The sequence below is a fragment of the Neoarius graeffei genome, chromosome 1 (assembly GCF_027579695.1).
Source record: "Neoarius graeffei isolate fNeoGra1 chromosome 1, fNeoGra1.pri, whole genome shotgun sequence".
NCBI lineage: Eukaryota > Metazoa > Chordata > Actinopteri > Siluriformes > Ariidae > Neoarius > Neoarius graeffei.
In genome coordinates, this window is record NC_083569.1 from 2476180 (window position 1) to 2503758 (window position 27579).

Consider the following 27579-nt stretch of genomic DNA (forward strand, 5'->3'; position numbering starts at 1 on the left):
CAGTTGACTTGCTAACTTTAGGACTACAATTGTCATGAACAGTTTTGCACTCAAGTTTCCATCAATGAAGAATTTATAACATCAATGAAAACAGTTAAAACTGTTAATGTTATAGTCATGTTGTCTGTTGTTGCCCAAATGAGGATGGGTTCCCTTTTGAGTCTGGTTCCTCTCGAGGTTTCTTCCTCATGTCGTCTGAGGGAGTTTTTCCTTGCCACCGTCACCACAGGCTTCATCATTGGGGATAGATTAGGGATAAAATTGGCTCATGTTTTAAATTGTTCAAATTCCGTAAAGCTGCTTTGCGACAATTTTTATTGTTAAAAGTGCTATACAAATAAACTTGACTTGACTTGACTAATATACTCTAATTTCCGCATCTATCTAGCCTTCGCTTCTTTCTGACTAAGATTATCCAAGTAATCCGGTATAACAGCAACAGACGTCGGGCATCTTCGCTTGGTTTCAGTATGTAAACAAACTTCGCTTGTCCCCCAGGTCTAGGGTAGTGACAGTTGCTAACGTAAATGTGACACCAGTGCAAGGGGTCGGTTGCTGTGGTGATTTCTTTAGCCTGGATTGAATCAGGGAGAAAAGTCTACCTGAATGAGAGTTTTCCGCATGTGTCCACGTGTGTGTGTGTATCATATTAGCTGGATTCGGTACTCTGTAATGTTTCAGTCCACCATTCACTTACCAGGAATCTGAAGTGCTACCAAACACCAGACATTAAAGACTTGGTGGAATCTTTAGCGCTTTCTTGCTGCTGAACACTGAAGCTAACATGCTAGCATATTGACACTTAAACCAAGTGTGTTTTTTAATCCCTGATTGTAGATACAGACGAATCCACTCCAAGCAAGTGTAGGCTTGATTAAGTTTAATTATTTATTACGGCGATATATCGATTTGAGAGCCTCGTATCGCTCACACCGTATCGTTATGTCCCTAGTGTAATGCCTGTTCACCAGCCAACATACTGCTCATTGTAATTTAATTATTACTCATTGTTAAAATGTGTGAAAGTGAACAGAAATTATAACAGAGGACAAACACATCATCAATCCTTGACTTCCAAGTGACGTCAAAGCAAAATAGAAACCTGGATGTCAGCCATGTTGGTGGAGATACAAACGAGGGGTAAAGCAACATTCTATACAAAACACAGTCACGCATGCGCGACTCTCTTTGCTTTTCCACTGCTTTAAGCGTTCTTTTAGCGACACCATATCTCCGTGCTGTATATGGTTGTGGTCACAACAGGAGTCGTGATCCGATTTTTTAGAATTCCGTCTGTGATTCGGAAAGAGGGCGAGGAAACTCCGAGGCTTAGTACGGCGCACGGCTGAACAACATCGGTAGGACTGATCTAAGAGACTAAAACCAGAACAGCTCGTTACTTACTTTGCAGTAATCATTTTATCTCAGGTGAGCGTCAAAAGCTTTCTCGAAAATATCATGGAAGAATTTTATTTTGCGTTGCTAGAACTTTGCTATAAAATGAGTGTTCTCTCTTGTCGTGGTTCACTCGGTCGTTGTTAGAATTTTAACACGTGTTTTACCATTTCGCTTCAAGGAGCGCCAGCAAAATTATACGATAGAAACAATCCAGACTGGGCGCCCACTCAGAAAATGGGCTTTGTTTTGTCCAAGGTCGGACTTGATTCTTCAGCAGCCGAACCAGATAGAATGTGATATCTGGGTACTTGATGGTCGGTAGAAGCGTCTTATCTTCAGAAAAGTCTGACTTTTTTTTGATAATATGGGTCAAAGCTACACATTCAATATAATATTCTCTTTGTATTGAATCTTCGCTTGAGTGTTCAAATCGTGGTAATAGTGAGAAAATTCAGCATTGTTTACAGACATGCTTTCAGCGGTTGCCGTCCTAGCAGTTTTGTTTATCCACCATCATGGCGGACGCTCATGGTGTAGCACATTGTGGTTGCAAATCATCTATATGGTCATGATTTCACAACTAACACAGAGAACTTCAAGATCTTATATATATACAGTGGCATGCAAAAGTTTGGGCACCCTTGCTGAAAATGTCTGTTACTGTGAATAGTTAAGTGAGCAGAAGTTGAACTGATCACCAAAAGGCATAAAGGTAAAGACGAGACATTTCTTTTCAGCGTTTTCTGCAAGATTTGTGTATTATTTTTGTTTTGTACAATTGGAGAGTGAAAAAAGAAAAGGAACACCATGTGAAAGTTTGGGCACCCCAATCCATTTGAGTTCTCAGGTAACTTTTCCCAAGGTTCCAGACCTTAATTAGCTTATTGAGCTGTGGCTTGTTCAAATTCTTCGTTAGGAAAGGTCAGATGATGCAGATTTCAAAGCTGTATAAATTCTCTGACTCCTCAAACTTGTCCCTAAAATCAACAGCCATGGGCTCCTCTAAGCAACTCCCTCGCATTCTGAATAATAAAATAATTGACGCTCACAAAGCAGGAGAAGGCTACAAGAACACAGCAAAGTGTTTTCAGGTAGCTGTTTCCTCAGATTGTAATGTTAAGAAATGGCAGTTAACAGAAACAGCGGAGATCAAGGTGAGGTCTGGAAGATGAAGAAAACTTTCTGAAAGAACTGCTTGTTGGATTGCTAGAAAGGCAAATAAAAACCCCTGTTTGACTGCAAAAGACCTTCAGAAAGATTTAGCAGACCCTGGAGTGGCAGTGCACTGTTCTACTATGCAGCGACACCTGAACAAATATGACCTTCATGGAAGAGTCATCAGAAGAAAACCGTTCCTGCGTCCGAGCCACAAAATTCAGCATCTGAAGTTTGCAAATGAACATTTTGGAAACGAGTCCTGTGGACTGATGAAATCAAAATAGAACTTTTTGGCCACAATGTGCAAAGGTTTGTTTGGAGAAAAAAGGGGGCCAAACTCCAGGAAAAGGACACCTCTCCAACTCTGAAGCATGGGTGTGGATCGAGCATGCTTTGGGGTTGTGTTGCAGCCAGTGGCACAGGGCACATTTCATTGGATTCGAATAAATACCAGCAAACGCTGGAAACAAACATCACACCATCTGTAAAAAAGTTGAAGTCCTACAATAAGACGATGATCCAAAACACACCTCAAAATCTACAATGGAATACCTCAAGAGGCGCAAGCTTAAGGTTTTGCCCGGGCCCTCACAGTCCCCTGACCTAAACATCATTGAAAATCTGTGGCTAGATCTCAAAAGAGCAGTGCATGCAAGACAGCCCAGGAAACTTGTAGAACTGGAAGCCTTTTGCAAGGACGAATGTGTGAAAATCCTCCAGGTAAGAACTGCAAAAAGTGTGATAATTGCCAAAGACAGTGTTAAAAAAAACAACGAAGAAACCTTTATTCGTCAGCACAGTGAAATTCATCCTCTGCATTTAACCCATCTGAAGCAGTGAACACACGCACAGTCTGGTCGGAGTTTTATCGCATCGTTCCTGTGGAGGACGGCCCCATGAGGACAGTTGAAAGTCACACCTGGAGGACGCTCTGGACTCTTACAGTAATGCTTTTATGGCTGACGACTACAGTTGACTTGCTAACTTTAGGACTGCAGTTGTCATGAACAGTCTTGCACTCAAGTTTCCATCAATGAAGAGTTTATAACATCAACGAAACTGACTTCATGTTAAACTGTTAATGTTACAGTCATGCTGTCTGTTGTTGCCCAAATGAGGATGGGTTCCCTTTTGAGTCTGGTTCCTCTCGAGGTTTCTTCCTCATGTCGTCTGAGGGAGTTTTTCCTTGCCACCGTCGCCACAGGCTTGCTCACTGGGGATAGATTAGGGACAAAATTAGCTCATGTTTTAAGTCGTTCAAATTCTGTAAAGCTGCTTTGTGACAATTTTTATTGTTAAAAGCGCTGTACAAATAAACTTGACTTGACAGTGGGCAGCCACACCAGAGCGCCCGGGGAGCAGTCAGGGGTTCGGTACCTCAGCCCAAGGCCGCCCCACGTCAACCTAACTGCATGTCTTTGGGGGAAACCGGAGCACCTGGAGGAAACCCACGCAGACACGGCGAGAACATGCAAACTCTGCACAGAAAGGCCCTCGCGGCTGCTGGGTTCGAACCCGGAACCTTCTTGCTGTGAGGCGACCGTGCCACCCAAGTACTAACCATACAAGGTGCACAAATTTTTACTTCGGGCCCTGTAAATGATCTCAGCTTTATCCTGTTCTACAGGGTCGCCGGCGAGCTGGATCCTATCCCAGCTGACTACAGGCGAAAGGCGGGGTACACGCTGGACAAGTCGCCAGGTCATCACAGGGCTGACACATAGACACAGACAACCATTCACACCTACGCTCAATTTAGAGTCACCAGTTAACCTAACCTGCATGTCTTTGGACTGTGGGGGAAACTGGAGCACCCGGAGGAAACCCACGCGGACAACATGCAAACTCCGCACAGAAAGGCCCTCGCCGGCCACGGGGCTCGAACCCCGGACCTTCTTGCTGTGAGGCGACAGCGCTAACCACTACACCACCATCATTTGAACTATTTTCATTAAGGGTGTCCAAATTTTATTTTAAAAAAGAAAAGAAAAGAGAAATGCACTCCAGCACTTTCGTTCTCGTTATGGCCGCGAGGCACAACTGACGAATCTGCGACCGTAAAAAATAACGATTGCGTAATGATCTTGATTGCGTTGCCTGGAGGAACACATCACCGAGGAAGACACGGAGGGAGGGGCTAAGCCAGATCGAGTCCGAAACGGTTCAGTATGTGGAATAAAAACTGGAAAAAACGCACAAGGCTTTAAAACGCGAGGTTTTTAATGTGTAAAGCCGACGCGCGGCTATTAAAGCGATTGAGAATGAACGCAGCGTGAGGAGGGATGAGATTCACGCACCCCTACACGGTGTCAGAGTGGTTCAGTCCGCTGGTGGAATTCCGAGAAGTGCGAGCTGAGGCTTCACAGAAGTTGAGATTCCAGGAAGTGCTGAGGGACGGCATTCTAAGAAAAACACACCAGGTGACTTTAAATCTGTTCTTTGATAGTAAGATTATTATTAATAGTTTTTACACGCGCTGTAACATTTTTTTAATGCTTTTATTTTAATCACACTGGTATTTTTATGTGTTTAAATAATTATACTTTTCTTTCAAAGCGACTTGTTATTTGGCTTTATTTCTATTCCTGTTTCTGAGAAGATTAGGTTTTTAAAATGACCATAAACTCAGTAAAATCCACAACAACAACAATTCCTAATAAAGGTCTGCTTCCCTTTTATAAGCCTGAGGTAAAAGTGAGCAGTGAGAGTGCAGCTCTGCTTCATGTGGGCTTTTATTTTTATACAATTACACTTCAGCAGGCAGGTCTGTCTATTTTTTATTATTATTATTATTATTATTATTATTATATTTTTTTAATTGTATTTACAGGGACTTTTATATTGTAATTGTAATTGACCTCACAGTTCTGGACTCTGATGGGTCAGGTGGTGTTGATTTAGTTTCCTATAACAGCAGGTTTATTTTTTTTAAATCATTTCTATAGCTTACAAGGATGTGTATGAAATAATAATAAACAGATGTTCCGGGAAGGGAAGGAGTCTCCAGTGTCAGCTATGGTCACATGACTGCTTTGTGATGACTGACATCGAAGAAAACCAGGCGTTTTTGGCGCTTCAGGAAGTTTTTCCCCCACCCCCAAGCCCATCTGCAAGAACTTAATTTGCATACAGAAACCTTTTCCGCAATGATTTTGGCCGCTCACGAGACCGAGCATTGAAGACGCAACAAGAAACAACTCGCGAAGCTTGGAGAACGTCTGTCATCATTCGATACGGTTTTGTCGCCAGGTATTCACAAACCCATCGCGAGCTGAAGTGTGACGGTTCTTTGTGCTTTTTTTTTTTTGTAAAACGACTTAAAACATGAGCTAATTTTATCCCTAATCTATCCCCAATGATGAAGCCTGTGGCGACGGTGGCAAGGAAGAAACCTCGAGAGGCACCATCCTCATCTGGGCAACAACAGACAACATGACTATTTATTTTTTTTTTTAATTGTATTTACAGTGACTTTTATATTGTAATTGACCTCGCAGTTCTGGACTCTGATGGGTCAGAAGGTGTTGATTAGTTTCCTATAACAGCAGGTTTATTTTTTTTAAATCATTTCTATAGCTTACAAGGATGTGTATGAAATAATAATAAACAGATGTTCAGGGAAGGGAAGGAGTCTCCAGTGTCAGCTATGGTCACATGACTGCTTTGTGATGACTGACATCGAAGAAAACCAGGCGTTTTTGGCGCTTCAGGAAGTTTTTCCCCCACCCCCAAGCCCATCTGCAAGAACTTAATTTGCATACAGAAACCTTTTCCGCAATGATTTTGGCCGCTCACGAGACCGAGCATTGGAGACGCAACAAGAAACAACTCGCGAAGCTTGGAGAACGTCTGTCATCATTCGATATGGTTTTGTCGCCAGGTATTCGCAAACCCATCGCGAGCGGAAGTGTGACGGTTCTTTGTGCTTTTTCATAACATGACAAACTGTGTGTTTGACGATACTGATTTCTTCATTAGTTTCTGCATATCGTCCTCTCGAGCTCTCAGCCAATCAGATCTCACGGTTCTGGGCTGGTCAAGTTTATTTGTATAGTGCTTTTAACAATAAACATTGTCGCAAAATGACTTAAAACATGAGCTAATTTAGTCCCTAATCTATCCCCAATGATGAGGCCTGTGGCGACGGTGGCAAGGAAAAACTCCCTCAGACGACATGAGGAAGAAACCTCGAGAGGAGCCATCTCATTTAGGCAACAACAGATAACATGACTATATAACAGTCTTGACATAAAGTCAGCGTCATTGATGTTGTAAACCCCCCACCGACAGAAACCCGAGCGCAAAACCGTTCACGACAACCGCAGCCCTAAAGTCAGCAAGTCAACTGCAGTCCCCAGCCATAAAAGCACCACTGTAAGAGTCCAGAGCGTCCTCCAGGCGCGACCCCCAACTGTCCGCGTGGGGCCGCCCTCCACAGGAGCAATGCGATGAGACTCCAACCAGACACAGGGCACCAGGATGGATCAGGCAGGTCCGAGGAGTAGATCTGGTATTAGTGAAGTGAATGAACTCTACTGAACTGACTCTGTGTGGTTTTTTTTTTTTTTTCTTGAGCAGAGCATTAGTATGAGCAGCACTGTAGACGGCTGCATCCAGTTCACGCGGCATGCAGGAGACGTGCTGTTCAATTTCAACCGCCTGCGCAGCCGAAACATCCTGACTGACGTCACCGTGTGGGTCGGCGGCCGAGAGTTTCACGCGCACAAGACCGTCCTCATGGCCTGCAGGTCAGTTATAAATCATGAAAATGTGGCTTAACTCGTGAAGTGTGTGTGTGTGGATTGGGATGCGCCCCCTAGTGGCTAGTTGTGTAGCTAGATGACCTGAGTGGGTTATTTTGTAATTCTTCACACTCCTCCTCCTCTTTTTCTCAGTGGCTTCTTTTACACCATCTTCATCAACACTCGCAAAACCGACCCTGCAGTGGTTAGCTTGGACGCTAAGGCCGACCCTGACGGCTTCGCCATCCTGCTGGATTTCATGTACACTTCCTGCCTGACCCTAAAGGAGCGCTTCATCATGGCCACACTCAACACGGCCGTCTACCTGCAGATGGAGCACATGGTGGAAACCTGCCAGCGCTTCATGGAGTCCAGGTAACACCAAGTTGACAGATCCTGTGGACGTGTCCCAAACCACACCGAGAACCTCTTTTTCTTTTTAATTTAATTGGGATGTACCCTCCTCTTCTTTCATGATGAAATGGCTTTTTTTTTTCCTCCCCCCTCCCAGGGGTTTAAGTGTGAAGCAGCTGCCTGAGGAACCACTTTCCGGCTCTGCCCACATACCTCAGGACCTGCCCGTTGACCCCTGTGACCTCACTCTTCCTGCGGTGCACTATGCAGTCAGCACTTCCACGAGCAACCTGACTAACATCTACAGGCACCTTCCTCCTTGCCCTTTTCCCACAGGCTCTGCCTCAGACGCTAAAGCGCTTTCCTGGGAAAATACGAAAGACAGCCTAGCTGTAAGTCACGGGCCGTGTTCCAGTCTGGGAGGAAGTCGAGGCAGGCGTTCGAGTTTGGACCACGCTGCTGCGTGTCTGGATCAGAGTGTGAAAGAGGAGGAGAAGGAGGCGGAGGTGGCGAACTCCCCTCACATGGTCAATCCTCGCAGCCCTCTGAAGTCGGACTGCCAGCCGAATTCTCCAGCCGAGTCGAGCGGCTGCAGCCGGGAAACCGCGTCTCCGCCGAAGGTGCGCAACTGGAAGAAGTACAAGTTTATCGTGCTCAACTCTGCTGAAGGAGACGAGAATCTACTCCGGGATTCCAACCGGTGCGTTAACCATCGTAACATAGCGGCTGCTCAGCGCCATCTAGTGGTGTAGCATATATGCAAAATGCTAATTAGCTTTTCCCTCGTGCCTGTAGATCCGTGGAGAACTGCAGCGAGACGCCGAGGAAGCAGACGCCTGTCCCCGTGTCTCCTCACTCTGTGGGGGCGGAGACCAAGATGGGTTCGTTTTTTTTTATAATTTTAATACAGCAAACGATCTAATCTGAGATCAAGTTTGAAGATGTTGTTTTAAAGAATGATCTCTGTTAGTGAAGGTCTGGCCTCTGTGTCAGGCCCAGTGAAGGAGGTGTGGCCAACATGCCCTTCTCTTGTCCAACTTAATGAAAGGGGTGTGGCCACCTGTATCTCAAGCATTTTTTGGAGATGGAAAGAGGAGGTTGTTTTCGTTAACGTTTAGGACCCGTACGCTGCGTGGCGATGTTAACGCTCCAGTAAAGCCTGAATGAAATCTGTAACGGCGTTTCCTGTGTTCATGATGTTCCTCTCCTCCAGCAGAGAGCAGGGATCTGACCTGCGGCGAGTGGCACAAAACGGTGAACGACTCGGAGAACCATCAGCGTCTCCATGACTCCAAACCATATGACTGTGACCTCCGAACCTCCTTCACCTCCAATCACAGCCTCCCTAACCACAAACCTGTCTCTCCAGGTAAGCCCCGCCCTCTCGCCATGATGACCTCTCCTTAGAACCGGACCAAGCTCTAACACGTGGACTCAGGTTTCTGTGTCTCACCTGAGCCGAGACCCAGGACTTAAAAATGGGCCTGTTCCTAAATAATCAATAGTTAAATAAAACTAACTTTTTATATTCGGATTTTTCAGAAAATATGCAAAAACAGTACCATATACAAATGCTTAGTTTATATTGAAGGAGTTGGATAATCAAAGTTTTTATTGGCTTAAAAATTTGATAGAAGGTGTCTGTTGATAGGGTTAAAGGCTCATTCCAGTCATCATGTGCCCACATGGCCAACTAATGGCCTGAAGTAGGGCGTACCAAATGATAATTTTGTCCCGAAGCCATATTTGGGGCCCTCCTGTACTCCCACCAAAGCTCTGAGTGCCCTGAAACTCTCTAAGTACACAGTAGAGTTCCCAAATATGATGATAAATCAGTTTAAACCCTATCAACACAAAAACTTTCCAAGATATGGACCCCTGAAATGTCAAAAAAAAAATTGTCATTAAAAAAAATCCACTTTTAAGGGGTTAATATCTCTAAAGTTAGTAAACCTGTGCTATTTTTAGATGCAGAATCTGATAGACAGGGCCAGAATACATAGATATAGCAATTTACAGGTCTATATCCCCCTTAGAACAAAAGATATGGGCCTCCAAAAATGCTTGCAAATTAAGTGTACAATTCCCGGACCCCAAAAGTGGGCGTGGCACCCAAACTTTGAAGGGCCAAAATTCAAAAAACGTTCGAGCTAGGAAGCTAAAATTTTGGATTCTTTCTTTTGACATCATAAGGCACTAATAAAATAAATATCAGGCAAATTGAAGAGGTGTCACTGGGGAGGGTGTGTGAATCGACATGGAATGACCCTATATATATATTTTAACGGCTTTATTTTAATCATCTGTTAAATGATTGACAGCGGATTTTGGTCCCGCCTCTGCTGAAGAGGAAGAATGTGTACTTGTCCATTTTTAAAATATGAAATTGATGAATATTGTAAATTAAATGAATACATTTTATAAATAAATTGATTAATTCATGTTAGTGATTGATATTTGTAACAAGGCAGAACCCAAACGATTACGAATGAAATGTATCAGTTTTGTGTATTTGAGGGATTAACACATTGATTAGTTTAAATTAATATACACTTCTGATTTTTTTTTGTTTGTTTTTATGCTGAAGTTTTAAGTGAAATTAAATAAATAAACGATTGACGTGACGGCAGGTGAGAAGCCGTACCGCTGCAGTGTGTGTGGCGCTCAGTTCAACCGGCCGGCCAACCTGAAGACTCACCTGCGCATCCACTCGGGCGAGAAACCGTACAAGTGCGAGACGTGTGGCTCCGCCTTCGTGCAGGTACGACTCCGTGTGAGCATGAACCTCGCCCGTTTAGGTGTTCTGAAGTTCCAGCTGTCTGACCCGTGACTCGTTTTGTAAATCTGCCAGGTGGCTCACCTGCGCGCCCACGTGCTGATCCACACGGGCGAGAAACCGTACTGCTGCTCCGTGTGTAACACGCGCTTCCGCCATCTACAGACGCTCAAGAGTCACCTGCGCATCCACACCGGGGAGAAACCCTACCACGTAAGCACCACGCACAGCTCGCGTTGACTAACAATGCTGCATTTTACAATAAAGTTTTATTATTTATTTATTTATTTATTTATTATTATTTAGTCGTCGTCTCATGGCTGACGATTAGCTCCATTTTTACTTCAGCGATTTGAACAAGTGTATGTGCTCACTGCATAGGGTATAACTTAAGTGCACTACAAAGGATTTAGCACTTATTTGAGGTTCAGCCACCAAAAAAAGCACGTTCTTAAACTACTTGAATGTCTGACTTTTTAATTTTATGTATGTTTTGTTCATTCTCTGTCCTCTCCTCAGTGTGAGATGTGTGATCTACGTTTTAGACACAAGAGTCAGCTCCGTCTGCACCTGAGACAGAAACACGGCGCTGTGACCAACATCAAGACCTCCAACCGCTGACACTCTCTCTCTCACACACACACAGTGGTACTGTGGGGTTTAAACGTCTGAGTCCACTACTAATCACTTATCATGAAACTAACCTCACATTATTATTCGCTATATTGTGTAACTCTGGGAAATACTGCGCTCTGATTAGTCAGTTTTTAGGACGGTGTCACGTTTAAGTTTCACTTCATACTGGCTCCTGTTGCTTAAACAGATGTTTCTTTGCCACTGGAATGCGGAGAAGTCCTGGCTTTAGCAAGCAATTTTTGTCCAAATGTATAAACAAATCCATTTCAACAATATTCCTAAAATGCTGGGTTGTCTCTCATATTTATAGCACACGTATCAGTATTACATACATTACTGCAAGTTTGATAAGTGACTGGTCGTCTACTCAGACTTTTAATGGGTGTGTTTTGTTTTGTTTCTTTTCCTTCAGTTGTACATTAACAGTTTTAACGAATCTTTATATACAGTGGTGCTTGAAAATTTGTGAAACCTTCAGGATTTTCTATATTTCTGCATAAATATGACCTAAAACATCAGATTTTCACACAAGTCCTAAAAGTAGATAAAGAGAACCCAGTTAAACAAATGAGACAAAAATATTATACTCGGTCATTTATTTATTGAGGAAAATGATCCGATATTACATATCTGTGAGTGGCAAAAGTATGTGACCGTTTGCTTTCAGTATCTGGTGTGACCCCCTTGTGCAGCAATAACTGCAACTAAACGTTTGCGGTAACTGTTGATCAGTCCTGCACACCGGCTTGGAGGAATTTTAGCCCGTTCCTCCGTACAGAACAGCTTCAACTCTGGGATGTTGGTGGGTTTCCTCACATGAACTGCTCGCTTCAGGGCCTTCCACAACATTTCCATTGGATTAAGGTCAGGACTTTGACTTGGCCATTCCAAAACATTAACTTTATTCTTCTTTAACCATTCTTTGGTAGAACGACTTGTTGTCTTGACATTTTCCTTTAGAATTCGCTGGTATAATTCAGAATTCATTGTTCCATCCGTGATGGCAAGCCGTCCTGGCCCAGATGCAGCAAAACAGGCCCAAACCATGATACTACCACCACCATGTTTCACAGATGGGATAAGGTTCTTATGCTGGAATGCAGTGTTTTCCTTTCTCCAAACATAACGCTTCTCATTTAAACCAAAAAGTTCTATTTTGGTCTCATCCGTCCACAAAACATTTTTCCAGTAGCCTTCTGGCTTGTCCATGTGATCTTTAGCAAACTGCAGATGAGCAGCAATGTTCTTTTTGGAGAGCAGTGGCTTTCTCCTTGCAACCCTGCTGTGCACACCATTTGTTGTTCAGTGTTCTCCTGATGGTGGACTCATGAACATTAACATTAGCCAATGTGAGAGAGGCCTTCAGTTGCTTAGAAGTTACCCTGGGGTCCTTTGTGACCTTGCCGACTATTACACGCCTTGCTCTTGGAGTGATCTTTGTTGGTCGACCACTCCTGGGGAGGGTAACAATGGTCTTGAATTTCCTCCATTTGTACACAATCTGTCTGACTGTGGACTGGTGGAGTCCAAACTCTTTAGAGATGGTTTTGTAACCTTTTCCAGCCTGATGAGCATCAACAACGCTTTTCCTGAGGTCCTCAGAAATCTCCTTTGTTCGTGCCATGATACACTTCCACAAACATGTGTTGTGAAGATCAGACTATGATAGATCCCTGTTCTTTAAATAAAACAGGGTGCCCACTCACACCTGATTGTCATCCCATTGATTGAAAACACCTGACTCTAATTTCATCTCTAGCCGCTTTATCCTGTTCTACAGGGTCACAGGCAAGCTGGAGCCTATCCCAGCTGACTACGGGTGAAAGGCGGGGTACACCCTGGACAAGTCGCCAGGTCATCACAGGGCTGACACATAGACACAGACAACCATTCACACTCTCATTCACACCTACGCTCAATTTAGAGTCACCAGTTAACCTAACCTGCATGTCTTTGGACTGTGGGGGGAACCCACGGGGAGAACATGCAAACTCCGCACAGAAAGGCCCTCGCCGGCCATGGGGCTTGAACCCGGACCTTCTTCCTGTGAGGTGACGGCGCTAACCACTACACCACCGTGCTGCCCTGACTCTAATTTCACCTTCAAATTAACTGCTAATCCTAGAGGTTCACATACTTTTGCCACTCACAAATATGTAATCTGTGCATCTCTCTTTCGGATGCCTCCTGGATGCCCCCCTGGGGAGGTGTTCCAGGCATGTCTCCCCCCCCCTGGGAGGAAGCCCCAGGGAAGCCCCAGGACACGCTGGAGGGACTATGTCGCTCGGCTGGCCTGGGAAAGCCTCTGTGTTCTTCCCGAAGAGCTGGCCGAGGTGTCTGGGGAAAGGGAAGTTTGGGCTTCCATGCTCAGACTGCTGCCTCCGCGACCCGGCCCCGGATAAGCGGATGAAGACGAGACGAGATATGTAATATTGAGGAAAATGATCCAATAAATAAATGAGCAATCTACTTTTAGGACTTGTGTGAAAATCTGATGATGTTTTAGGTCATATTTATGCAGAAATATAGAAAATTCTAAAGGGTTCACAAACTTTCAAGCACCACTGTATTATGACGTGATATTATAAAGGGCGCTTATTTTTGCACCTGTTCAACGAGGTACTATAAAGTTCCATAAATATATCCAAAAAATTATTTATAGATGTTTTATAGCATTCCTGTACAGTATTTTGATTAAGTAATAATAGGTGTTGGAATAATAAAATATTTTTATTTCCTAAGTGTGTGGGGCTGCTGGTTCAAGTTTAGCTTAAGCAAATAATACACCATTTGTATTTAAAAAGTGACTTTAAACACTGCTGAGTGTTTTTAATGCGCACAAGAAAGAAGCAGATCAGTCGTTTCCCTTTGCTTAATCACAGACGAGTCGACTCTTTTGATTCGGCTCTTTTAGTTGAGTGTTGAAACCCAGTACTAAAGATCTGTTTTAAAAGTGTTTACATGAGGACAAGATGTGTTTAGATCCATGTTCACAATCCGCACTAAAGCCACTCATTACGAACAGTACAATGGTCCAGAAAGCCTCCAGTGAATCATCAGAGTCGCTTTTGTCACAGTGAAATGATTCCGAGTCAGTTTTATTGTGTGTTTGCATCTCGAATGGAATCTTATTGAAATTCAGGGGTTTTTTTTTGTTTTTTTTAAATGAAAGTTAAGTGTAAATAGGCTACAAAGATATTAATCCAGGAAAGTGAGTTATTTGTCTGTATATACAGTATGTAGCTCCTTTATTTTTGTTTGTTTGTTTACATTGTTCAAGTTTTTAACAAACAGAGTGCGGAGTCTCCTGTAGTGTTATTTTAATAATCATAAGGCAGATACAGATTTCACTGAAGAATTTAAATGATTGATTTAACTGGCTGGTTTGAAAATCATAGCATTGAATCATTTGGGAACCGACTCATTCATTGGTGAACCGAGTCAAATAATCTGACTCACTGCAAAGAACCGGAAGTTACCTTCACTTGGACTGTTACTAGATCAGGGGTCATTAACTCCAGTCCTCATCTTCCCTACAGTCACCACAAATGATCCTGATTATTATTATTATTATTATTATTATTATTGCAAGCTGTTTCAGGTGTGTTCAGGGCTGATAAATGTGGAAGTGTTGCTTCTCATTAACTTTAACATGAATTTAGGAGCTGATCTATAATAAAAGTGTTTGATATAAATCTTTACAGTCATGAGTAAAAGAAAGTACACCCTCCTCCGCGTTTATGTGTTTATCATTTATTGTGGTCCAAATAATAATTGTTTGGTCCTAACTTTTCTACACAAGCATACAAATATCCTGAGGTGACGATAAAAAAAAAAAGCAACAGATTTCAGTATGTAGCCTTTTTTTTTCCAAAAAGCAAACCTACATTCTGAAACAAGGTGGAGGGGAAAAATAAGTGCACCGTATAATCCAGTAACAAGTAGCCACGCCTTTAGGAAGTAAATGTGATCGTGACGCAATCGTTAATTGTAACCGATGTTAAAAAGAGCAATGAGCTCACTGCAGGTCCATAGTGAGGAGCACAGGCGTCACCCATGGTGGACCAAGGCCTGAAGGGAGCTGACGCCCAAAACTGGGTCTGGAGCCACACCACAACTGGCGAACAAACATCAAACTACACGAAAGGAAAAACAAAAAGCTCCGGTGAGAAGCGGCAGCCAAAATGCGCACAGCGTACTCTCAACCAGAAACGGAAGTAATATCCGTAAGACAAATCCAGTTGAAAATGTGCCACTGGAAACACTGACTCTACACTGCTATAATGATCGTGTTGCCGTCAGTAGGGCAGAGTCTTTAGGATCAACCTTCTCTGTCGAAGACTGATTTCACTTCAGCGAAGACCTGCACAAAAAACCAAACTGTAATATCTGTGATGAGAAATAGCAGACCCTTGTGAACTCCGCCCACTGCAGTCTCACCTCACTGACGGTGTGTGAGGCATCAATAGTGCGCACTTTTCCCTGCTTCTCATACTGCTCGATGATCGGCCGTGTGGACTGCAGGTACGTCTGGATCCTGTGGAGGAACAGTGAGCTCGTCTGGTCAAACGCACACAGTATATACACATCAACGGATAAAAACATACGTTACACAGTGCGCTTTCAGTCATGGGTTTCTCAGAGTAAAGAAGGTCACAGCCCCTCCTAGTGGTGGATACATAGCATGGTAGATGTTAGAGGAGCCAGTTGACCCAATCCACACGTCTTTGGATGGAGAACACGAACACCTTCTTGCTGTGAGGCGGCGACATGCTAACCACTGCACCGCCGTGCCGACACCGTACACGTTTATTCTCTATGACTTGTCGACAGCAGAGATCACACTCTCGCTCTGTCATGCTTTGCAAAATTTCACACCTTTAAATGAGGTGGTGAGTGAAGGATTCTGGGAAATGGAAAACTTGTGTAACTTATAAAAGAGTGGATTAAAATGGAGGGCGGCACGGTGGTGTAGTGGTTAGCGCTGTCGCCTCACAGCAAGAAGGTCCGGGTTCGAGCCCCGGGGCCGGCGAGGGCCTTTCTGTGTGGAGTTTGCATGTTCTCCCCGTGTCCGCGTGGGTTTCCTCCGGGTGCTCTGGTTTCCCCCACAGTCCAAAGACATGCAGGTTAGGTTAACTGGTGACTCTAAATTGACCATAGGTGTGAATGGTTGTCTGTGTCTATGTGTCAGCCCTGTGATGACCTGGCGACTTGTCCAGGGTGTACCCCGGCTTTCACCCGTAGTCAGCTGGGATAGGCTCCAGCTTGCCTGCGACCCTGTAGAAGAATAAAGCGGCTTGAGATAATGAGATGAGATTAAAATGGACAGGAAGCCTTTGACAGGACGAGAGCCGTGGGGAGACTTTTCTCTGGGGAGCTTTTACTAACTACTTAGTTTTGCTAACTATTACCTTTTCTCCAAGCTTTCTTTGTTGTCATCATCCCTTCCACTGCTCTTCCCTCTTTCTAGGCACCTGTTGATGCAAACCTGCAACCAAGATCCAAAATATTAATAAAGATCTGTCACTAAATACTCATGTTCCATCACAGGATAGATACTTCAGCAAAAAAAAAAAAAAAAGTCTAATAAAATAATCTCTAAAATGACTCACTTCATTACTACAGTTGAAAAAAAGGACGAATTTGACGTCTGCTTTGCCATCCATGAGCTTCATCCAGCCTTGCAGGTTATCCTCGTTTGGAGGGAAGCCGTCGATAAGGAAGCGGAACTTGTTCTCGTTGGTCTTCATGGTCTCCTCCATCGCCTAGAGATGATAGAAAACGGCTTGATCAATCTACAGCACTTGGTCCTGTAAGAGCTTTTCAAAATTAAACCCCAGCAGATGAATTTTCCATCCATATCACGGTCTATCGAGGTCACAGGGATTTTCCAGGCGCTGCTCTCCAGTGCTCTTAAACAACTTGAGTTTGTGGTCCTTCATCTCCTGACTTCAGCAGTTCCTTAGTCGCAGGCCAGCAGCTTTCTGAACTGGAACTGGGTTGATGTTCCAGATTGAGATCCAGCTGAAAGAGTTGATCAGGCAGCAGCTCGAGGTTTAAGTCGAAAATCTCAAACTACATACCTTTCTCAGTAAGGCGACGGTGATCTCCACTGGGGCGAACTCTGCCCGCTTAAAGCAGCGGTCGATGATGTGGCTGAACTCAGAGTCTGTCCTGCTGCGCTCTTTTCTCAACAGCTCACCGGCGGACAGATGTGTGTAGCCGTAATGCTGAGAGAGACAGACAGGGAGCGCTATGAAGCAACAATATCTTGTATTTTGGAAAGTTTATGTTTAGTTCAACATATTTTTTACGCAGAATTTTTTTAAAAATTAAACTTATTCCTGTCCACCAGGGGGAGCACTTAACAGATGAGGCTCATCATTGGTGGGTAGAAATGTAGCTCGGACTGCACAACTCAGGTGTACACTGAGGTTTGGTTCTGGAACTGGGGACTTGAAAAAATAACTTATAATATATGAAAGAAAGCACTGACTTGTTGAAGGACTCTAATTTTCTAAACATGAACCAGCGCGGCTTGTGTAGCAAATCCTCTGTTGTGGCGTTCTGGAGGCAGGAATACAGAGAAAACGAGCTGGTGCTGTGGATCAAATTCAACATGAACAAGCTGAAGAAAAGAGAACCAGAAGAAAGGAAAGAGCCCAATAACATCTTCTGGGACAAGGACCATCTCCTGAGGTTCAGGGCCGATTCTGTGACCAACAATTCATCTCAAACATCAGAAGGTAGAGTCATGAAAAACGGAAATATCAACAACGTTGATGAAGAAACTTAGGAAACATCCTCAACCTGAGTAAATGCCGACGATGAAGAAAATCATTTTGCTGAAGGTGGCTCAGAAACTAGCTACAGGGTGAGAGATGATCAAAAACGTGACTTCACATATTTTCATCGACTTTTCATTTTATTTACACTATGACCATGTTTTTCCCACTTGGCTTGAAAATGACATAATCCCAACTTCAGACTTCCTCCTTCTGAGTTTAGTTGATTATATATCGATAGAGTCCACCTTATGCACTCGAACACCATCAACTACAGTGGTGCTTGAAAGTTTGTGAACCCTTTAGAATTTTCTATATTTCTGCATAAATATGACCGAAAACATCATCAGATTTTCACACAAGTCCTAAAAGTAGATAAAGAGAACCCAGTTAAACAAATGAGACACAAATATTATACTTGGTCATTTATTTATTGAGGAAAAGGATCCGATATTACATATCTGTGAGTGGCAAAAGTATGTGAACCTCGAGGATTAGCAGTTAATTTGAAGGTGAAATTAGAGTCAGGTGTTTTCAATCAATGGGATGACAATCAGGTGTGAGTGGGCACCCTGTTTTATTTAAAGAACAGGGATCTATCAAAGTCTGATCTTCACAACACATGTTTGTGGAAGTGTATCATGGCACGAACAAAGGAGATTTCTGAGGAGCTCAGAAAAAGCGTTGTTGATGCTCATCAGGCTGGAAAAGGTTACAAAACCATCTCTAAAGAGTTTGGACTCCACCAATCCACAGTCAGACAGATTGTGTACAAATGGAGGAAATTCAAAACCATTGTTACCTTCCTCCGGAGTGGTCGACCAACAAAGATCACTCCAAGAGTCGGCGTGTAATAGTTGGCGAGGTCACAAAGGACCCCAGGGTAACTTCTAAGCAACTGAAGACCTCTAGCCAATGTGAGAATGTTAATGTTCATGAGTCCACCATCAGGAGAACACTGAACAACAATGGTGTGCATGGCAGGGTTGAAAGGAGAAAGCCACTGCTCTCCAAAAAGAACATTGCTGCTCATCTGCAGTTTGCTAAAGATCACGTGAACAAGCCAAAAGGCTATTGGAAAAATGTTTTGTGGACGGATGAGACCAAAATAAAACTTTTTGGTTTAAATGCGAAGCGTTATGTTTGGAGAAAGGACAACACTGCATTCCAGCATAAGAACCTTATCCCATCTGTGAAACATGGTGGTGGTAGTATCATGGTTTGAGTCTGTTTTGCTGCTTCTGGGCCAGGACAGCTTGCCATCATTGATGGAACAATGAATTCTGAATTATACCAGCGAATTCTAAAGGAAAATGTCAGGACATCTGTCCATGAACTGAATCTCAAGAGAAGGTGGGTCATGCAGCAAGACAACAAACCTAAGCACACAGGTTGTTCTACCAAAGAATGGTTAAAGAAGAATAAAGTGAATGTTTTGGAATGGCCAAGTCAAACTCCTGACCTTAATCCAATGGAAATGTTGTGGAAGGACCTGAAGCGAGCAGTTCATGTGAGGAAACCCACCAGCATCCCAGAGTTGAAGCTGTTCTGTACGGAGGAACGGGCTAAAATTCCTCCAAGCCGGTGTGCAGGACTGATCAACAGTTACCGCAAACGTTTAGTTGCAGTTGTTGCTGCACAAGGGAGTCACACCAGATACTGAAAGCAAAGGTTCACATACTTTTGCCACTCACAGATATGTAATATTGGATCATTTTCCTCAATAAATAAATGACCAAGTATAATATTTCTGTCTCTTTTGTTTACCTGGGTTCTCTTTATCTACTTTTAGGACTTGTGTGAAAATCTGATGTTTTAGGTCATATTTATGCAGAAATATAGAAAATTCTAAAGGGTTCACAAACTTTCAAGCACCACTGTACTTTCTCTACTGTCTTCCATGATCTTCATTAGTTCCTCACTCACTTCTCAACTGATCCACATGTGCTAAAGATAGTCTTCCTCCCTTCTGTTTGCTGTGTTTTGGCTCCCACATGAGCACTTTGCTTATCATCTCTTCTTTTCTTCTCCAGCAGTGTCCAATGAACCGCAATCTTCTAATTCGTAATGAACCAGTCAATCTTCTCAGTTTGCCACAGAGTTCTTTGTTGGGGATGTGGCCTTTCCATGATACTCCAAGTATAGCCCTGAGCATTCTGGTATAAGTACCGTCTAGCCTGTCATTCATCTTCTTTCTTAGTGCCCAGCTTTCAGCACCTTACAGCAACGCACTTTCTACAGTGGCACGAAAGAAACTTATTTTGAGATGCCTTTGAAGATTTGACTTCCAAACTTTATCCATTTTGTTTAGTGCGCGCCAAGCTTGCCCTATCCTGATTTCCAGATCTTTTTTGCTTGATTGAATCCAAGCAGGGGTGGTGTAGTGGTTAGCACTGTCGCCTCACAGGAAGAAGGTTCTGAGTTCAAACCCGGTGGCCGATGGAGGCCTTTCTGTGTGGAGCTTGCATGTTCTCCCCATGTCTGTGTGGGTCCCCCCCCCAGTCCAAAGGCATGCAGGTTAGGCTAATTGGTGGCTCTAAATTGACCATGAGTGTGAATGGCTGTTTGTCTCTACGTGTCAGCCCTGCGATGACCTGCCAACTTGTCCAGGGTGTACCCTGCCTCTCACTCATAGTCAGCTGGGATAGGCTCCAGCTTGCCTGTGGCCCTGCACAGCCTGGATGGATAGAATTTGGTGCACAAGTTTTAACTTTCTTTGGGTTTTCTGAAATCAGCACAGGCTCAAAATTATATATACAGGGTCAAAAATTTACATACGCTCACTTAGATTATTAATCCAGAGGCGCTGAAACTTCCAAAATGTCTCTTATCTTGCCAAGGCCGAGGTCTCTTAACTTCCTGCTAGTGATCATGATTGACTCCAGCTGGGTTTGTTTACAGCACTCATTGGATTGACCAACACACAGTAAAATGGGAAAGTCCAAGGAGCTCAGTGCAGATCTGAGAAAGAGGATCACAGATATACAGTACACAACTCCGGAATGTCTCTTGGAGCCATTTCTAAACAACTGCAAATTCCAAGATCAGTTCAAACAATTGTATCCAAGTTATTGTGAGGTGTAGTCACTTTGCCAAGCCACTTTGCTTCAAGAAAACCCAAACTGTCACCCTTAGCTGAAAGGAAATTGGTTTGGATGGTCAGGAGCAACCTGGGAACCACCATGGCACAGCCCTGCCATGAACTGGAAGCTGATGGATCACTGTCAGATCACCATGGACTAAGAGGCTGCTATCCAAGAAATAACCCCCTGCTCCAAAATTGACACCTTCAAGCTTAACTAAAGTTCAAAGCTGACCACACGGACAAAGAAAAAGCCTTATGGAGGAAAGCTGTATGGTCAGATGAGACAAAGATTGAGTTGTTTCACCACAATGGCCACCATGTACAGAGGGACACTGTACCAGCTGGTGGTAGTGGTAGGTTCATCATGCTCTGGGGCTGTTTTGCTGCCAGTGGAACTGGTTCATTGCACAAAGTGGATGGAATAATGAAGAAGGAGAACTACCTCAGAATTCTTCAGCATGAACCATCAGAAACTTGAACATGACTTGGAAGTTACAACAGGGCAATGAACCCAAACACGCATCAGAGCTGGTTGTGGAGGATAAAGCAGGCTAACATTAAGCTTAAAACAAGTCCTGACTGCAACCCTGTTGAAAATATATGGACCGTGCTGATAAGTCAAGTCCATGCCAAGAAAAAAAACAAAAACAACTTTAATTGAACTCTACCAATTCTACTGTACCATGAAGAGTCGTGAAATATCCAACCAGAATTCTGCCAGAAGCTTGTTCATGGTAAACAAAAATCTTTGGCCAAGGTGAATCTTGTGAAGAGACATTTTACCCAAATATTAGGTGTGCTGTATGTATAATTTTGACCCTGTGTTGATTTCAGAAAACCCAAAGAAAATTAAAACTTGTGCACCAAATTCATGTTTTTTTTAATTAAAGCTGGATGCTGTACAATCATTCCGCCACAGAAAAAGAACAGTTCAAAGAAATGACCGAAAGCCCAAATATTGCCATGACATTCATGTCACTGCATGTAAACTTCTGACCACAACTGTATGTACATACATCATGGCTGGGAAACCACTACAGCTTGCACGAATTACAGTGGGCCCCATTGTACTTAATCTGCATGTCTTTTGGACTGTGGGGGAAACCGGAGCACCCAGAGGAAACCCATACAGACATGGGGAGAACATGTAGGCTCCACACAGAAAGGCCCCTGCTGGCCGCTGGGCCCAGAACCCAGAACCTTCTTGCTGTGAGGCAACAGTGCTGACCACTACACCACCATGCCGCCCGGAGCCAGAAAAGGCTCTTCTTGTTGTTGTATGAAGTACATAGTCCAGGGTTTAACAAGTAAGGAGCTAGTGTGTCACCTTGAAGGACTCCTGCTAGTATCTGGAAGAATTCTGTATCTCCATCAGGTGCTAAAACTTGTGCTTCAGTGTCTTGGTATAATATGCCTACATCATCCACTATCTTTCTTTGCTGGCATTCCATATGCCTTCAAGATCTCCATCAATTTATCTCATCTCATCATCCCTAGCCGCTTTATCCTTCTACAGGGTCGTAGGCAAGCTGGAGCCTATCCCAGCTGACTACGGGCGAAAGGCGGGGTTCACCCTGGACAAGTCGCCAGGTCATCACAGGGCTGACACACAGACACAGACAACCATTCACACTCACATTCACACCTACGCTCAATTTAGAGTCACCAGTTAACCTAACCTGCATGTCTTTGGACTGTGGGGGAAACCGGAGCACCCGGAGGAAACCCACGCGGACACTGGGAGAACATGCAAACTCCGCACAGAAAGACCCTCGCCGGCCACGGGGCTCGAACCCGGACCTTCTTGCTGTGAGGCGAGAGTGCTAACCACTACACCACTGTGCCACCCCTCAATTTATCTTTAATTTATAAATAGACAGACAGAAAATGTATCTTTCCATGGTTTACCTCAGCAATTTTGGAGCACTGGGTCCCTTTTCCGGCTCCGGGTCCACCCAGGGCGAACACAACCTGCACATTCATTCCTGGGATCTTTCTGAAGTCTCCAGCATCTTTTACTTTCAGTTTCTGTTCATGTGAACTCAAATTTAATCACGTGTTTTTTTTTTTGTAACACTTACTGGTTAGTATACCGATTTATTAGATCCACCTATGATATAGGGCATTTACATTAGTCTTGAGTCTATCTGTTGTGCTGCATAAAGTATTGGCACCCTTCTGCGCTAACCCTTTATATTGCTGGGTGGTTGCCAATACTTTGTGCAGCAGATGTGGGGGTGGTGATTCTCTTTGTTGCATTTCATTACACACTTCCTCTTGCAGTGCTTTAACCGTCCTTTATAATGTACTACATCACAATCCTGGACTCTGATTGATTGGAAGGTGTTGATTAATTCTCTGTAACAGCAGCACAGCTGGGAATTTATAGACAGATTTACAGAGTACACCTGTGGTATAGGAACAGATCGTTCACTGGGACTTGTACAGTGGATACGCCATTTAAATGGATTAACAAGATCAACTGTGAGCTACTGCTCACTTATGTATCCCCCCGCTTATATCAGAACGCAAGCAATCGAAGGAATAGGACACTTATTATGAATGTTGACTTCAATAAATAATGAACCCTGGAACAAGTAAGTAAAGAGCAGTGTCTCTCCCCAGGGATTTCACATAGCATCCTGGGAAACTCTCATTTTGAAATAGCATCAAAATCCACTCTACAGTACATGTTTCGTAAATACATTGTCAGTAAACAGGAAGTCGATGTGCGACAGACCTGAAAACGGTAAACACAGTATAGAACCCCAAGCTGAAGCTCGGTACCAAATATCAAGCAGTTGTGATTTGTAGTTGCTGAGAAAAACATTACAAAAATTTTGTAAATCCACCCTACATGTTTCATAAATACGTTCAGTCGGTAAACAGGAGGTTGATGTGCGACAGACCTGAAAACGATATACATGGTATAGAATCCCAAGGTGAAGTTTGCTACCAAGTGGCTAGGATTTGTGGTTGCTGAGAAAAAGGATGTCTCAGACATCCCCCCCGGAGCGGGGGTATAATAAAACACGTGATTGTTGATATGGTGAGGTTTTCTGTATGTTCTGGAAGGAGTCTCCAGCATCAGCGCTTTGTAACGCTCCGAGATGAAGCTGTAACTACGTTTTCTGACATCGTGAGGACAGAGGAGTTTACACTTCTTACACAAATTCGCTTCTCGAGTTTGCATGGAAGCTACAAGGCTAATAGAAAATTGTAGCTCAAAACATACTTGTCTAGAAAATTCTTTGGCGCAGGAACACCTTCTGATGAGGTTTTATCAAATACCAGAATAAGTCTGTGACTATACAGACCAGTGTGAGCTATAGAACAATACGAATCCAAACAACTCCAAACAACCCCAGCAGATCATCCTGTCCCCATTTATGTTCCGGATATTTGACCTGGCATAGTGTTTACACCAGATGCCCTTCCTGATGCAACCCTCCCCCAATCTATCTGGGCTTGGGACTGGTGCTAAGTACGCACTGGCTTACGCAACCCCAGTGGCTGGGTATTTTACTGAATCTGCAGGTCTCCGAATTGTGGGAGGAAACTGGAGCACCCAGAGGAAACCCACACAGGAAGAACATGCAAACTCCACCCAGAACCATCAGCTGTGAGGTTCAAACCCGGAACACCTTCATGTCCAATACAGTCCAGTCAAATATAAAAATAAACAACAACTTGTTGAAATAGGGGACATGTTTTAATTTAATTTTTTTTTTTACACTGGATGATCATGTGACTTTGCATGATTTAAAGACACAAGATAAAACATGAGAGCTAACACCAGGCTGGCACGGCTGCATTATATTTAAATCTTTATTGCTATTTTTAATCGTAATATGAAATCACAGGTGGTGTTATTTGTAAATGAGCTTTAAAGCGTAATGTATATATATAAAATGTGATCCAATCACGTGCTCTAGATTCTGTATTTAAATGAATAATTTTCCTCCAAATAATGCAGGATTATTTTTAGCCATAATACTGTAGCAACAGCGTCACAGTACAATATTGTGTCCATATAATGCAGCCCTACTTAAAATTAAATTAAGAACAATTTTAAATGTACTTTTTATAGAGGATATAATTTAACCACAGCGGCGCTATGAGTTCTTGGCCCCCTTTGATCGCTGCTCAGACTGTTTTCCACAGCTAATAACAATACCAATAACATAATACGACACATTCATATCCATATGGCCACAGATAAAACAACAAATCCAATTCAATGAAGGAGTACCAAGAGTGCTATAAGTACGAAATACCATTCCCATGGGAAGAAAGAAAAAAAATCCTTTAATTGGACTCTATTGCTCTACTTTTATCACTCTAGATGAATATTGTTCCTCGTGGGCATTATTAAGTGTAAATGGACATAAAGTCACAGAATGTCCCCCTTTCTCTCTCACACACACTTGCTCTTAAACAAAAATACACTTATTAAATGAATAAAAAGATAAATGTGTGAATAAATGAAGTGTTGCTTTGCTGACATCACTGAACTTCATTCAGGAATCTTTAGGTTCAACCCTCTCTGTCGAAGACCGACTTCACGTCGGTGAAGACCTGAACAAAAGACAGCAAATCAGAGAGCTTCGGGGTCTGCAGTAATAGCTGCAACATGAAACTGTATTAGCGTGCTCATTATTATTAAAATCTCCGCCCACTGCAGTCTCACCTCATTGACGGTGCGTGAGGCGTTAATAGTGCGCACTTTTCCCTGCTTCTCATACTGCTCGATGATCGGCCGTGTGGACTGCAGGTACGTCTGGATCCTGTGGAGGAACAGTGAGCTCGTCTGGTCAAGTGCACACATGTACATGCACAAACAGAAACGAAAGGCAGTGAAGTTTTGAAAAGGAGACTGAGGTCATGAGATTGATGATGATACCCTTTATTGTCACTAGTCACAAGTACCAGCGAAATTAGCCGTCAACCTGTCCGTACATATACAACATACAATTGACATAGGGTAGACAGGACAGGAAGACAGGGATAAAGATAAAAAGGAAACACAACATGAGGAGAGATAAGGAAAAAAAAAAAAAAAAGAACACCCCCCACTATGCTCCTGTCAGGAGTACAGTGTGGGAACATTTAAAAAAAAAAAAAAAACCTTTGCATAAGCACAACTACAACACAGGTACACTTTAAACATGGGACTTGAGGGGAGGGGAGGAGGTAATCCAGCGCAAGCAAGCAGCCGTCCGCTCCTGCAGCCATGAAGGCGCTGGTCACGCACCCGCTTGTCACACTGGGGGTAAAAATGGCGAACGCGGAGAGTTAGAGAAGGAATGCGAGGAATGAGAGTGTCTCCCGGCAGCGACCTTCAGGAGGAAATGTTTCCTCAGCAATGGCCTGAACCAAGGTTGGTGCTGTCTCAGGGCGCCGAATGTCGATAAGATATGAATTGTTTGGTCTTTCCAGACGCAGCCTTTGCATGTCCACACCGCTCGTCCATATCTGTCCATTCTATTCAAATTGATCTCCGAAAAACGTATTCCTTGCAAAGCTGAAAGCTGCTCCGAGATAACAACCATTTTGTGGTTAAAGTTCTCAATGTCCACAGTCCAAGTGCCAACAGCTTTGCCCACCACTCCAATCATATCGGGCAGCTTTGTGGGGCTTTGAACAGCTGTCACCATTGTCTGATTTCCTCGATATACCAGGGCAATGCCTAATCCAATCAGCAAAAGTCCTGTAATCATGGTTCCGAATAGGTAGATATCTTCAATGTCCTCCACAGAAAGAATCGCCAGGGACACGACCCACCACCGCTCCCACGCGTCCATCGTGTAACCAGCCGCAAATGTTCCGGCAGGACAAACGGGTTCCCCCAAACCCAAAACTGTCAATTTCGTTAGGAGACCAGTTTATCAATTCCATGCTTTTTTTTTAGTTTAGAAAGTAATGCAGGAAGAGTCTCTTCAAAAAGTACAGCAGACAAGACCAGACACAGAAGCACAAGCAGGGAAAAAAAAAAAAGGAGGGAGAGGGAGAGCAGAAAAATGCGACCGCCTTCCGTGGAAGCACGGAGAGAAAAAAAAAATGCTGGAGCGAAAGGAGGTGCTAATACAGAGGTCATCAAAGCTAGGAAGGATGGATAGTGGGACAGTGACCAGGGTCCATGTTTGTAGGACATGCAAAACGTACGTGTACTGGGCATTTCGGACCTGTGGGAACGTAGGCTCTTAACAACATAGGGTCCTAGGACCATGCCTGAGAACATCACGAATATTAAGGGCCCTAAGGACAGAACATAGGCCTTTTGAGAATGTACAACCTTGCTAAATATAAGACTTGGCACTGTGTGCCTGAGAATGTTGGGCCAATCGGAAAATAGGACCTTTGGGGACAGAGGGCCTTTGCCAATTTTGGAGAATCAGGGCCCTTTGGGAACGAAGGGCCTTTGAGAATGAAGACCCTTTGCCAATGTCGGGGAGTGAAGGCCCATTGGGGACAGAGGACCCTTAGAAACGTAGGCCTTTTTCAAATATATGTTGGAGAACGAAGGCCCTCTGGGGACAGAGGACCCTTGGGAACGAAGGCCCTTTGCCAATGTTGGAGAATGAAGGTCCTTTGGGATCAGAGGACTCTTGAGAACAAAGGCCCTTTGGGAACGAAGGCCCTTTG

The 27579-nt window shown here is 43.7% G+C and overlaps 3 protein-coding genes across 4 annotated transcripts in view; 1 reads left to right on the top strand and 2 right to left on the bottom strand.

Annotated features, from left to right (window-relative positions):
• The first annotated feature begins 4802 nt into the window (after window positions 1-4802).
• bcl6ab (BCL6A transcription repressor b) lies at window positions 4803-14794 on the top strand. 2 transcript variants are annotated; one of them, XM_060927888.1, is made up of 9 exons: window positions 4803-4976; window positions 7135-7304; window positions 7452-7673; window positions 7810-8352; window positions 8448-8533; window positions 8866-9021; window positions 10283-10413; window positions 10504-10641; window positions 10948-14794. In XM_060927888.1, the coding sequence occupies exons 1-9, from the start codon at window positions 4839-4841 to the stop codon at window positions 11047-11049; spliced, it is 1686 nt and encodes a 561-aa protein (XP_060783871.1). In that variant the 5' UTR covers window positions 4803-4838; the 3' UTR covers window positions 11050-14794. The 2 variants fall into 2 exon arrangements, with proteins under 2 accessions (XP_060783871.1, XP_060783881.1); XM_060927898.1 differs by having other exon boundaries at window positions 8869-9021.
• Window positions 14369-23073, bottom strand: LOC132890735 (UMP-CMP kinase-like). The gene is made up of 6 exons (XM_060927910.1): window positions 22843-23073; window positions 17148-17294; window positions 16677-16829; window positions 16476-16552; window positions 15505-15601; window positions 14369-15427 (listed from the first exon to the last, which is right to left on the bottom strand). Exons 1-6 carry the CDS (start codon window positions 22915-22917, stop codon window positions 15386-15388), a joined length of 591 nt encoding a protein of 196 aa, XP_060783893.1. The 5' UTR covers window positions 22918-23073; the 3' UTR covers window positions 14369-15385.
• A 1551-nt stretch (window positions 23074-24624) lies between these two features.
• Window positions 24625-27579, bottom strand: part of cmpk (cytidylate kinase) — a 29657-nt gene continuing 26702 nt past the window's right edge. The window contains exons 5-6 of the mRNA XM_060927936.1: window positions 25625-25721; window positions 24625-25512 (exon numbers count right to left, since the gene is read on the bottom strand). Coding sequence (XP_060783919.1) covers window positions 25471-25512; window positions 25625-25721 — 139 coding nt within the window. The 3' untranslated portion in view covers window positions 24625-25470. The remainder of the gene's footprint in view (window positions 25513-25624; window positions 25722-27579) is intronic.